Source organism: Abramis brama (genome assembly GCF_963993115.1).
Source record: "Abramis brama genome assembly, chromosome: 11".
NCBI classification, from domain to species: domain Eukaryota; kingdom Metazoa; phylum Chordata; class Actinopteri; order Cypriniformes; family Leuciscidae; genus Abramis; species Abramis brama.
In genome coordinates, this window is record NC_139973.1 from 8,080,427 (window position 1) to 8,095,135 (window position 14,709).

The following is a 14,709-nucleotide window of genomic DNA, read 5'->3' on the forward strand; positions in this document are numbered from 1 at the left end:
TGGACTGGGGGCTATATCACCACCCATTGAGTCTGTTTATTGAGAAAGCTTGAGCCTCTTGCTGACTCAGTCTAGAATAAATGGGGAAAATAAAGTTTGAGAGTGAAAGTAAAATTCAAAAAGTAGAGGTCAAAGAGACTGGGGAAATGTCTAGCACATATTACTGACATCCATAACATCCTGCTGTGTTTTGAATATGATAGTGAAAGTAGTTTTTTTTTCTATTTTGTGCAATACTCTTTGGCCGGAATGCATTGCTACGTGTTGCTAAGGTGTTTTAAGTGGATTTCAGTGCATTTCTATTCAGTTGCTAAGGTGTAAGGTGGTTTTAAAGTCCCTTTAAGGCAAGTAATTTCACTCTGCGCCCATTTTGGTAAAATCCCCCAGACAGCTACATCAAGGTCAACTCGAAAGACGTACCTATACATACAGTTTACTGCAGTTTCCAATTGAAATGAACACAAGTGGCAGCTAGTAACAAATTTTAATTCCTATTCACACATTATGATTTCAAGGGGCAGATTATTGATTAATTGGCACTTACTTTTATGCGGTTCATTGCACAATATTATGACCTCAACAAACTTAGTGCATTATTTGTAAATGAAAACTTTTGAAATTTGCATCACATAACCAGCTCCACATGGCTTTTCTGACAGAGTAAACTTGCTTGGTAGCTCACCTGGTACAACATTACACTTGTGATGAGATAGCATGAATCCAAGAGATCAAAGCAAGCTAAAATGGCATGGTTGCTTCAGCAAATGCGTTTTTATCTCACGTATGCTTTTGTTAACACTACTGGTTAGGTTAATGATAGGGTTTGGTGTAGGTGGTACATTTTCAAACGCAATACAGCATTAAAGGGTTAGTTCACCCACAAATTATTAATATTTTTGTAAATTAAGTGGTAAATTATACTTTTTTTGCGCAAGCAAATCACTCGCATTGTTTCATAAAATTGAGGTTTAACCACTGGAGTCACATGACTTACTTTTATGATGTCTTTACTATCTTTCTGGGGCTTGAAAGTAGTAGTTGCGTAGCTGTCAATGGAGGGACAGAAAGCTCTCAGATTTCATTAAAAAGATCTTCATTTGTGTTCTGAAGATGAAAAGGGTTTGGAAAGCCATGATTAATGACACAATTTTCATTTTTGGGTGAACTATCCCTTTAACGTTTTAGTGCAACTCACCAGAAATTTCATTTCCAAACTGCTGCAATACGTACAACCGATAATAAAACACTGCCAGATCCACAATTATCAGCTTTTAATAAAACTGAACACGCTTTTACTGCCACTCACAGGCGATTGCACTTTGAAAGTGTTGCGTAACGTGCAGGAATCTATAATTTTTCATAAATATGGCCACATTAAGCTGCCAAGTACAGCTTTAAAAACTCATAAAACTTTTGTCAAAACTACGTTTCAGTACAATTTGACAATGTAGTGTCAATGTTTTACTTCTTTAGCTCAAATTCAGCAAAAATTGGTTACTAGAGTAAACAAGTTTTTTTGAAAAGTGTTGCAGTGATTATTTTGTCTATTATAATGAAACTCAATAGGGTCCAAAGTCATTTTGGACCCCACTGATTCTCAGTCTATGGACAAAAACAGATCTTCAAGGTATCTTCTTTTGCGTTGTCACATGGTTTCAATTATTAATCATGTCTAAGGCTTAAATATTTTCAAGGATTTCTTTACTAAACATTGCATTGTGCTTTAGAGCTCACTGACAAACCTCAATCACAAATCATCAAATCTATAATCACCAGCAATGTAATTTTACGACGATTTAACAGATTGAGAGTAAAGATGAGGACAAAATCAATGAGTCCCTCCAAACAGAAGAGCGCTCCTGCCCAACTGTGGCGGTGTTTTGCTAAGCGTGAGCCACACATGAGTGCTTTTAATGGCTCCTGCAGTTATCAGGCCCCCTCTGAGTTGTATTCATCACAAAGCATGCCGGCAACCATTACAAAGCCGTTCCAAAAAACGCATCAGAAACTGAATTTCCTTTCCTTTGAAACTAATTTAGATTTGACAATTGACGGAAAACAATAACAAGTCACAACAGCTTCATGCTTGTCCCTTGCGCAATTGTTGCCTAAAATCATTGGGAAAGGTAATTCGTAGAGGCAGATCGAATGCATGGATGGACGCTTTGTAAAGTCTCAGGTGGAAACTGTTAAGATGCACTTTTTACAGAATCTTTTATTGTTTTTCAGAGACAAAAATGAACAACAATTAGATGATGCACCTATGCAATAGACTGGCCACTAGGGCTAGTTGTCACACAGGAACATTACAAGACATGTATCTCACTAACAAATACACAAATACTTGTTTTTTCTAGCTTTTATATGTTGGTTTGAAACCAGGGTTGTTCTAGTTAACTAATACCAAAACCATAAAAACATTTACCGGTATGTTACTTCAAATAAAATGAATGTTGACTGGAATTTATTTAGACAACAAGGGTCAATAATATAATGAAAGCAGATTTTCACATTTATAAAGAGGCAGGTTATTTGTGTTATATAGTTAGTTTTTTACAATGCATCAATTGCAGTATCACCACATAAATGATTTGATCTTTTTTATGTTACTTTGTACACTTCTGCTGTTTTTATGCTTCATAATTATTTTAATAATTTATTTATTGTCAGGTTCCCAATGTGACAACATGCCCCACAATTATAATAATAAACCAGCCTGTGTTTAGTGAACTGTATATTTTTTTTTTTGTAATATACGCATCTTTCATGAAATTGGCTTTCAATAATAAACCTACAGTACCATGAGAAATATTCACTGGATTAAAAAGTGTGAAAACGTCCCCACTGGAAGAAATGAGGAAATTGAGAAACTTCATGAATTAATTTGTTTAATTCCCACACCTAAAACCCACAACTAAATTCCGCTCTCTGCATGACCAGAATAATCTTGAAATTATTTGACATTAAATCACTGAAGAGAGTTTTTTTAATGGCATCCCTGTTGCACTTCTAAGGATCAAAAATATAGATGCTGATGTAAAAAATTTCTGCGAGACCAGCATGCTTTTGAATTTGAAAGCGTGAAGTCAGCTTTGCGAGCCCCACTGTCATCTTCCTCAAAGGGATTCTGCAGTCGCTCAGCTGAAAAGTACATCAAAAGTTCAGAGACCCCTTTACTTGAGAGACTCGCGTTGAAGAACACCTCACAACTGGCCTCATCTAACAAAATAATTACCAGGAGCTCTTTTATAGGCTGAATATCCTAAACAAGGCTGTATTAAACAGCACTTACTCTCACGCACGCCACATGCTAACGGTGACATTTAATGGCACATATTGCACAAATCAGAAGAATTAACCCACATTAACCTCATCTCCAATGATCCTGGTTCTGTGGTGTCACCTGGAGCACTGATGCAGAGATGAAATGGCTCTTTATGGGCTAAATCAATGCTAAATCTTCCTCACTTCCCCCTAAACACAGACCAGCGATTGGTTCTGCTTCAGGGCTAGATTTAAATGCAAAATTATGGCGCTCAATGGTTTATGAAGATGACTATAAGGTCAGCTAGGATGCGTCATGTTGGCTAATTATTTCTTAAAATGTAAATTTCTTTTTAACCCTGGGAGTCAGCTGCAATTTGAAACACTGGTCTTCTATTAAGGAAAGCAATACTTGTGCATTTTTCACAGATTACTATGAGACTGCGGTAAAGGCTCATACACCTCTGCAATAAGCAGTTTGTAATGAAGGAGTAATTCATGTAATTGCTTTTCACTAGGACAGAGAATCAGCATCAATGAGCTGTTGAAACCATGCTGGTTATTTTATTTTTCAACCAATGATGGTAGAAATGAATGGGTTAGAAATGAAACTCACACTGATTTTAGTGATTGGTCCAACTTATTGTGTCTTTAAAATTCCCAATTTGTACTACTAATAAAAACAAACAAAGTACAAGTGCTTAAATTAAAATTAAAAAATAATTAAAATAAACATTAACAATCTGTATCAGGACAGCTGGGCCTTTTCCCCCAAAGCCCACCAAATGTTCAGCTTCCAAAAACCACTGAAATGAATTCAAGTCACAGATGTGTTATAAATTGTATGAAGCTTATTGACAGACTGTTAATACTTGTAATACTTGTATTATACTCGCAAGCTAATTACCCTTATGAATGTCAGGGCATAGCCGGGAATGAGGCATGCAAATTATTCATCATTTGTTCATATTAACGTGACAATGTTATAGTCTTTGTTTTGGAAGGAAATTACAAAAATTCTGCTTTAGTATCTGTTCGTGCAAAAACTGTGGAAGGAACAGGCTTTGCAGTGTATTCAATCAAACTGAGTCTTTCTTTCATTACTAATCATTGTGGAGCCACTGGCAGGTGGACAAACAAAAGGGAAAAAAATAAGATAAAACAAAAACGATGTCATTTTAAAAAGTGCAGTTTCCTTCTGCATGAGCTCACCACCCTTTTGAACGCTACCGCTTTAATAAAGATTAAAATAAAATAGAATGAAAAATTAAAAATATGTGTGTGTTAATTTAAGTTTACACATTAACTAAACTTCAAAGGAAATTCTGGCTGTATTACTTGGACTGCGGCCAGTAAGCAGCAAACCAAAAAGTGTGCGCTTGAGCACTCATGATTATAACCCTATTGGATTCTACCTCAACATGATGGGAAGGCAACAAAGGGCTGGACTGCCACTTTCATGTCAATGAAACACAGGATGTTAGATAAAAGACTAACAGAAGCCATAAAATTGAGAGCCTACAACAACAAAGTGGACAAACACATTCAACATCTAAGGTACTGAATTAATTTGAGAAAGGAAAAAAAGAAAAGAGTGTCTTTTTGGGGATATTTTGGATAGAGATAAAAGCCATAGTGATTTTGAGAGGGGACATATGGTCGTCCACAGCGAGAGTGGGGCGCACCAGTTTTGATTGCCGCCGGTTTACCTTTATTGGGCTACTGACAAACCAAATCTTGATCTCACTATAGTGTTTTTTATCTGCCTTTTTTTGGGGGGGAGGTTACAAGTGGAGCTCCCCACTCCATAAACACACAGCAAAAAGAGCAAAGGGACTATTGTTGTTTAAAGTACTCAGCGGGCTGTTTCCTTCAGGATAGCACGCAGCTGAGGTTTTTCAAAAAGAAACTGAAATAGACAGAGAGGAAGGGGGGAGTACTTAAACAAATGCTTCTTTTAATATACACAGCTGAAACCATTCACTTTTTTATTTCCCCTGAAGAAAAGTGGCATAAAAGCACCCGCACCAACCGCTCACATGAAGAGACAACTCTAAAAAGAATACACAAACACGCATCCCCATAAACAGTTGGGGCTGGGGGGGATCCAGATGGTATTCATTTAAACAGTTCAGGCTAAGGAAACGCAGTGTTATAAAATAAAAATGTGGTAAACAGGCATTTAACACACACATGCATGCTCTAAATCAGTGATTCTCAACTGGTTTGGCTTGAGGCCACAAATTTTACATTAAAAATCAAGCGCTCAAACTGATGCTCAAACTGATGCACAAACGCACATTTTTAACTGTGTAAAGTACACAACTAGTCGTACTTAGAATCAGATATGGACATTTAAGAATATTATAGTTAAGCGCAAAGGTCCAACAACTTGCAAAATGATAAAAAAACAAACAAATAGAAAATAGATTGAACGTATAGATTAGAGAAAAAAAAGCAATTCAATTCTCAGATCACCCATGATACTATACAGTGTAAAACTGTTGCTATATTCCAATGGGGAAATTCTCAATTCTACCCAAGCGGCAATCTTCCGGTCTCTCTCTTGAATCCAAACACGGAAGTGACTTAAACTGCAATTCATCAACTGGCCGCTAGAGACAGGCTCCAAAAGAGAGTCAATCCCATATACCCCCATGTTAATATGCCTAACTTTAAAGCAGAATTTTTTTATTTTTTTTACAGCCTTGTACAAAAAGTGGTTTTGGTCTATATAGCTAATTTTGCCCTCTATGACAACTGTGAGGGGGGTGAATTTTTTTATACCTCATCCGTTTAAATTATATTAAGCAGTAAAGTTCTGCATAATTAAGGGCATGGCCACTTGAGTGACAGGTGGATTGCCTTGTCTGCTGTCTGTTAGCCGTCACCTCAGCTAATCCCGCCTCCTTGCCCATTTTCGGATATCCGGGAGTGACGCGCTGCCAAGATGGCGACGGCGTGCTCTGCCCACTTTGGCCTTCAAAAATGCTCTTCAGAAACCTACAGGTGACGTCATGGACACTACGTCCATATTTTTTTACAGTATATGATTCTACCCAAAAAACACTTAATGGGAATTTATTTAATCTCAAATCAGTAACAGTTTGGGTAACACTTTATCAGTGTTCTTGTTACATGTAGTTACTGTAGTAATAACTATAAATTATGCATAATAACATGCAACTAACCCAAAACCAAACCCTATGTCTAACCCTAACCCTATAGTAATGTTGTTAATTAATATTACTCAATATTTAAATAATTACACTGTAACACAGACACCTTAAAATAAAGTGTAACCACAGTTTGTATATTTACCCAAGTATCAAGTATGTATTTGGAGTAAGAAGGAAGACAGGAGGCTGCCAATGATGTAATGTCCCATGAGCACTTTCCTATTCTGCAATTCATAACAGTTTGAAATGAAGAAAAACGACACCACTGAAGAACTTCCAGCTCTGCAAAACCGTTCTGATGGGTTGTACAGTAATCTAAATGAACCTGACTATCAAGTGCCGCAACCATGGGTGATTTGTAAATGCCAGCATAACTTATTATGGTCCTAGTGAGCTGTCGCGACTTTATAAAGACTGGTGAAACCCGCGACCCACCCACCACAGGAAGAAGAAATAATACTCAAATCAGACTCGCAGAGGAACTCCAGCTGTTTTTCACTGTCATTTGGGACAGAATAAAAAGAAATTCCTTAAATAATTGATTAACAGCTCTCGCACTCTCTCTCTTTCTCTCTTTATTAGTCACATATCTCAAATTCTTGGCTACAAAAAAAAGCTAACAATTATTGCTCAGAAAAAAGATATAGTTCATTAATTTGTGTAAACTAACAGTGGGGCATGTTGGCACACTACATGGGGTAAGTTGTCACAATGGGAACCAACTATTTTTTGAAAATGAATTGAGAAGAACACCAATTTAACTTAACTATCTAAACTATGTTATCTAAACTAAAAGAAAAGCGATCGTACACAATATATCAGTATTTGAAATGTATTATCGACTACTTTGTGGATTTACAACAATATTTCAAACTAGTTGTAGCATGTTATTGAAAATGGCAATGTTAAATGTGAGCATGTTAGTCTCACGTAGCTAGACCTTCAGACTGACAGCAGAAAGTCTGGACTAGGGATGCACGATATATTGGCCACCATAGCGGTATCGGCCGATAAATGGCAATGTTATGGTTCTCGATCTGATAAGAAAATTAGGCTGATATATTAAAGCGACAAATAATGGATTATTTCCTTCAGCCGAGCAGCTTCAGATGCTCGATGTTCGCCATGGTGGTTTTGAATCGCTTAAAATATAATTGGAATCACTTCGAAAAGGAAAATACAGTAAGTTAAGTGCAACATGTGCAGCACAAATCTGGCTACACAAAATTATAATGAGAACACGACTGTAAAAGAATGTTATGAATTCTTTGTGGATTCTTTGTGAACTCTGGACTGTATCGCAGCTTTCATTGGCCAAGGACCGCCACAAGGACCGCATCACAATGGCCATGTTTCCAGGCTGACCATAACATTTTTTGACACGCACGTCTTCCGGAAATCCTGTGGAATTCAACCAATCAGATGACGACTTTGAAACTCACAAAGTTTTTCCTGTTTTGTGTGCCTTATGCATCAGATGTTCAGCCAATGGTCCATGGGCATGATGCATGAGGATGAGACTATGAGAATGTAAGATATGCTGTTGCTGCATAAAAAGACACACATAAATTCCATAGCATATCAAGGCAGGTGGAGCTGGGGAAGGCGGAGGGAAGGTTTCAGTGAGAACTCTGATAGCACACTGCACGACTAGCCTACAACAGGCATTGAACCAGACTATTTAAATGTAGAGCAAGCAATCTCATTGGCTGCCGAAACAACAAAGGCCAATCAGCTTGTGCCATGCAGTAATAATAGGATTGCTTGCAGATTTCATGTAAAGCCAGGGACACACTTAACGACTGTAAGGCCGATTATAAATGAAATTTGATACTTACGACTGAACATGCCCAAAAGCGCCAAGTCAGTGACAGTTGCGTTCAGTCAGTGTTTAAAATCTGTTTCAGTCATTGATAACAGTCTGTAATAAAGGACCTATCAGCCTGCGCCCTCTGGAGTTTAATGACTGAACTAGATATTTAAACAGCAAAAGAATTATGAAATGCAAATGATTAATAAAAAAAGCAAAAGGAGAGCACGCAAAAATATCAAACCCATGTTTCAGCCAATGAAATTAGTATTTACTGAACTGTATAAAACTGGAACATATAAAAATGTAAATATGCCTCAATATAAACCTGACACTTACAGTATAGAATACAGTTTAGACTAAATGATATACAGTAGTTCACAATTGCTTTAATGTATAACACTGTGGTTTAGTTCAGTCTAGTCTAGTTCTAGTACAGTGGATAACATTCACAAAAACAATCCTAATTTAAAACAATTTTGAAGAAGGTTGAACTACTTCTAAAGAAAACAAGTATTTATGCAATCAGACTCCAAACCTCATCGTTACTGAGATACAGCTGTTGTGACAACTACACCTGGTATCTTCACTATATATAGTAGGTAATGTCTTCAGCATTCACTGACCCATCAAATAACATCAGCTGAACTGCAAAATACTCTATTCAACCTGTCACCACAATGTTCAACATGTTGTTAACGCTACACATACACAGTTTAATTTCTTACCAAGTCAAAAAGAACTTTAATTGTTATTGCACATTTAGAGTGAGGTCTTTTTCAAGACTCAGATATGAAAATGAGAAGATGGTACATATGTGAAATATGATTAAGACGCAGCCTTCTCTATCAGTGGCATTTTAATTAAAAACATTCTGCAATTCCCCAGAATGCAATTACTGCTTTAGGGATTGGTGTATCGACACTGACAATTTTTCTCATTTCCTATGCATCTACTGACAACCCTTTCAATTTCTGCTTAATTCATCCAGTCCTATTCAGAGAGAGTGAAAACGAAAACATTTTATCACTTCCAATGAAAGTCTCTTTAATAACCAGTACTTTTGATAATTTGAAAGCACACAAAGGCACCGTACAAGCTTACACCAAAGTAACCATAAATGTATTTTCACAAATTAAGTGATTTTCACGGCCATTTATTTGAAACGAAAAGGCAGAGCTGTTTAGAGACAAATACATAAGAGGCGCAAACTAGTTTATGAGCCACCTATTATTTCTAAAGCTAGTCCTGACAGAACGCTGCTAAAAGTCTGCATAAAAAAACAAAAAAATTTGTGCAAATTATATACAATTACATATAAAAAACCAAATAAAAACCCATGAAATGGCTTCACTAACAGTTTTCTTTCCTGTGTTAATGCATTTATTATTGAAACAAGTTTTTGAAAATAACAAAAGAAGAGTCTGGTTTAAAAATACATAAATTTTCTCCATTCAAAAATGTATTTTTAATAGGGTTGCAAAGTTTTCAAAAAAAATTACTGAAAATTTTCAGCCCTTTGCAACCCTAATTTTTAATGATAACATCAGTGTATGAACAGAACCACTATGAACTCTAAATTTCAGGTTGTTAAGGAATGATATATGCTTTGGTTTTATATTACACATGTTTATATGGTTTTTTATATTTTATTACGTAATTCACAATTCCTTATGAGATAAATATGAGTAGGCCTAGTATATATCCATGAAAGACGCTCAGTATACCATCTAGCTCTTTTATTAGATAAATAAAATGGATTTGCCTGTGAGTGCGAGATGAGTCATTAATATTCTGTTGTAATTTTAAAGCGTAAATTTAAAAAAATGCATACATTAATTTGGTCGACTTTTAGAAGTACACTAGCATATAAACGACCTTAAAGGTTATACATCCAGACCAACAGCCACAAACCTCCAATATTAATTTCTCCATGCTACTTTATGAAGCGGTCTGAAATCAGCATCTTCCTCCATCCACTTTACAGCATTAAAACTAATACAAGTTCGAAATATGACTTCTTGACTTCACCTTTATGCATTCTCATGCACAACGTGGTCTCCTACAAATTCTCCTGCATTAGATACCAAATTAGAAAATATCCCATCTAATAACATCAGCTGCCCTTTAAATTATTCTCTTGAACCTGCACCACTCCATCATGCGGCGGAGTTAATTAAGCTATGGAGAGAGTAATAAAGAAGATGGATGTGGAGCAGTCAGAGACGCATGCCCCCACCACACGACAACAACTGAAGCCTAGTAAGGTCAGAGACCAGCGATTGATGGATCTGTCAGCCAATCGTCTTACGATGACAGCAGACTTCCTCCCCACAGAATTGGATTGTTCCCTGCCCTGCAGTGCCATCGTCTTCAGGCAGTGGCCTTGCTGGGAACAGAATTCATTCGGAAAGGCTTGTTTGTCATTTGCTATCAGTGCCGTATGCAAAGACGTGTCAGTCAATCAGTGTGATTTTAAATGTCATGATGGGGGAAATTCTATAGTCATAGCAAAACACTTTCAGTTCTCTGTACCAATTTCCATACTAGAGCAAAAACTGTTGAATTAAGTTCTTTACCAGATTTTGTCCCGTTTGGTTATTACTGTCGATCATCTCAGTTTCCGATTCAATAGTGCATTTAAACGCGGTTGTCAATCCAGAAACTTTGCAGCATACTTATCAGCATGGAAAACTAAACTTGTATAAAGATTGTGAATGGGTAATAAACAGAAAGCAAGAGAAATTAATAATGACTTCAATCTCTAAAGTGCAAGCTCAGTTTTCTTCACTCTCGAAAAGCTATAATAAAATAAGCTGTCTTAATTGTATAGTGAATCTCTTATTGTGTTTCCACTTTGTTGGTTATAATGTAAGAATTCACGAGCATGTAATTCACGTTGAACAAAACAAAACCTTGAGCATTTTCAGCTGTGACTAACTTACTGACTAGCGAGTTTATGCGCTCAAAAGATATGATTGTGATTGGCTACAATGTTCAGCACTTAAATAGAAAAAACACGCTGTGAATAGAAACCTTTGACGGTTGACCTCAAACAAACACGAACAAGAGCGTTTGAATGCAGTGTCTATCAGCGTGTACCGAATATACCTGGTACTCGGTACTACCGGTACAGCAGTGATGCTGGTATGTCAACTTTGTTTTTGTACTGACTGGTGCCCCAAATGTGAAAAGTTATAGGCCTAATACATTTATGAAAATTGAATCATTAAATCTAAATGTATCTAAATTTTACTTACTTTACTTATTTTGCCTTTATAAAGGCAGTGAGCAGACCATTTTTCATTTTGGAAATAAAAACTTGCTCAGGGTTAATTTTTTTTTTTTTTAATTTTTAGTGAAAATTGCTTAATTAACAAATGTTATTAACAAATATTACTTCTATTATTTATTATTGTAGCCCACATTTATAAAATAGCATGAAAATAAAAATAAAATAAAATCGGTATTCCAGTTAATTTGCCACATTGTACATCCAGGTTGAGTGCATTGCATTGTGGGGTCTGTATTTCACACAGAGTGGTCTGCACATTATGAAGTAGGTCAATCAGGTTTTCCATGCTTACAGAAAATTCAAATAGTGTGTGCAGCATATACTGCAGAAATTATACAATTAGAACGCTAGTGTAACGCTTAGTTCCACAGAAGATGAAGACGATGATTCAATAACATAAGATTTAATATAAAACTTAGAATAAACAGCCAACATAAGAAACAGCGTGCTAACACGAACAATACCAGACAACAACTGAATGAAAAGGAGGAACTTAAATACACGGTGGTGATGACACTATGACAAACATCTGTGGTGATTATGAAGGTGTCCACGGTGACTGATCAGTGGCGGCAAATAGAACTAGGAACACGTGACAAATGAAAACAAATAGAAGGTCCATGAAAACTAAAACAAACAGAACATACTGTAATGGTGACAGCTTTTCTAAACATGGTCTCATTATTTTATGGGCTGGATAGGGCTTTTTTTAAGGCTGTGTGGAAAAGGTGGAGCTTGAACCAATTACATGCCAGTCGTAGCTTTAAAAACAGCCACAGCAAGGAACACAAGGTCTGAATGTGTTTTACTGAATCTCATTTTTTGATATCTCATTTTCAGGTGATGTAAATGATGACTGCAAGACTGAATCTTGCTCATGAACAACCTGTGTGTATATGTGAGATACAGACAGAGTGCGAGAGAAACAAGAATGAGAGAGGGTGAGAAAGCAACCAGGCTCTCCTCAGGGAAAACATTTTCATTTTGATCATGTTATCAGTGAGGAGTACAAGGGCCAGTGTACCAGTCCGTGCTGTCAGGTCTGCAATGTCCTGTTTGTTTGGACCTTATCTGTGCTGCAAGTGTGATCAGAGATCAGAATGTGACTTACAGGCAAAGGTTAGGCTGGCCTCCCTGCTGACAATAGTCCCGAAAGAGTTGGAAGCAAGGCACTGGTACGTCCCAGCGTCCTCATCTTTATTGAGATGGTTGATGCGAAGGTTGCCTCCAGAAAGGCTGTGATGGGAGCCGGGTTTAGGATTGACCAGACTGCCATTTAGCTTCCACCTACAAGACAAAGGAGTTTACAGTTCAGAGATTTCAATATGAACTCATACATTTCTCATCATGACCTTCCATGACGAAACTGTCACAGCAAGGCTTATTAATGTTATAGCTCTATACTCTTATTCTCAAAAATAAGAGCATTGAAAATATTTTTATAAATACATAATTTACACTACCGAAAGTTTGGGATCAGCAAGTTTAAAAAAATAATAATAATACGTTTATTCAGCAAGAATGAATTAAAGTGATCAAAAGTGACAAGTGTATTTCAAATAAATGCTGTTTTTTATATATATTTTAAAATATGTTAAAATAGAAAAGATATTTTACATTGCAATAATATTTCACAAAATTACAATTATTACTACATTTTGGAAACAAATAAATGCAGCCTTGGTGATAAGACATTCAATTTAGAAGAAACATCTGAGACAAAGTTGATACTTAAATAAAATATTCCTCAATTAAAAATCTCCTGAAGTATGAAAAAGCAACCACTGAAATAAAAATAATTTTGAATATATATATATATATATATATATATATATATATATATATATTATATATGCTCTACAAACTATTTGGACACTTTTTAGTCTAAACATTACATAAAATATCAAACCAAATGTGATTTATTTTAAAATAAGACAACAGAGCACACTTTTCAATCAAAACACTTAACAAAAACTTCTTTGTTTGATTTTCATTTAAAGTCCTTCTGTGGTGAAAATCAAGTTTTTAATGTTGTTTATACTGTATGTCTATGTGGTGTTTTTGATATGGTTTAAGACAACCCCATTGCAGAGTGTTTTCTCCTTAAAACTGCATTGAATCAAAGACTGTCTCAAAAACACGGTTTGAAATCGCCGGTGTTTCTGACGTCACAAACTACCTTGTAACCAATCACGTCAACGTGTGATCGTCAACGAGTGGATCTCTGGTGTGAGTGAGTGGAGGCAGATTTTCATATTCATAGAACCACGTATACTAAATGAGGCAAGGGTGTAGAGTTACATTCAAGTTATTTTAAGGAAATTATTATTAAGGAAAAAACATTTGAATATGTCATTTTGGTGATCAAAAATGAGTTGTAAAGGATAAAATTATTGACTACAGGGGACTTTAAAAGACAACAGAAATTATGTTCACAAGAATTGGAAGAATTTGGACATTTCATTTACATATTTTGGGACCACTGTACAGTATATTATGGTGAATCAATATACGGAATGTATCTCTGAATAGTTAATATATTTCCATTTATTAATTTAATTTAATACAATTTTGCATGATATATAAAGTATAAAATGTAAAATTAAATCTTCAGGTTTAAAAACACAGCAGTCAATATCAGCTAATAAAGTTTAATAAGAAAGCACATGGCCGGAAGCAGGTTGTTTTGCACAAATATCGGCTGTCATCAGACATGTGGGTACAAATCTGGGCTGGTGAAACAAAAGTTCTAAGTGAGATCCCACATAAAAACAACCAGTGAACTGCACTGAGTAACTGAGATGCACTGCTGTTATTAGACTCCAGAGTAAAGCACTTAGTACACTACACTAACTCCAAGGGGATTGTCCTTGCAATTAGTGCACTGTAAAGTGCTTTGCATAAAATGTGTCTGCTAAATGAAAAGCAACCATCTGTAGCCCTGATAAATTCAGAAGCCTGTATTTTTCCCCATACCAAGATTAATGCCCAGAATGGCACGGCTTGTGACCATCCATCTTGTTGAACGCAAAGTCATACAGCATCAAATGTGAGCTTTATCACGGCAGAGCACCAATTAAAACTAATATTTGAAGTAAGCATTTCTGTATTCTATAGCATGCAGTATGATTACTAGGAATTTATTGAGATTACTTAAGGAT

The 14,709-nt window shown here is 36.0% G+C and overlaps 1 protein-coding gene across 3 annotated transcripts in view; it reads right to left on the reverse strand.

Moving 5' to 3' along the window:
* cntn4 (contactin 4) overlaps nucleotides 1-14,709 on the reverse strand; it is a 141,702-nt gene that overhangs the window by 74,098 nt on the left and 52,895 nt on the right. For all 3 annotated transcript variants that reach the window (XM_084127844.1, XM_084127845.1, XM_084127843.1), the window contains exon 4: nucleotides 12,660-12,835. In XM_084127844.1, the coding sequence (XP_083983970.1) occupies nucleotides 12,660-12,835 (176 nt within the window). The remainder of the gene's footprint in view (nucleotides 1-12,659; nucleotides 12,836-14,709) is intronic.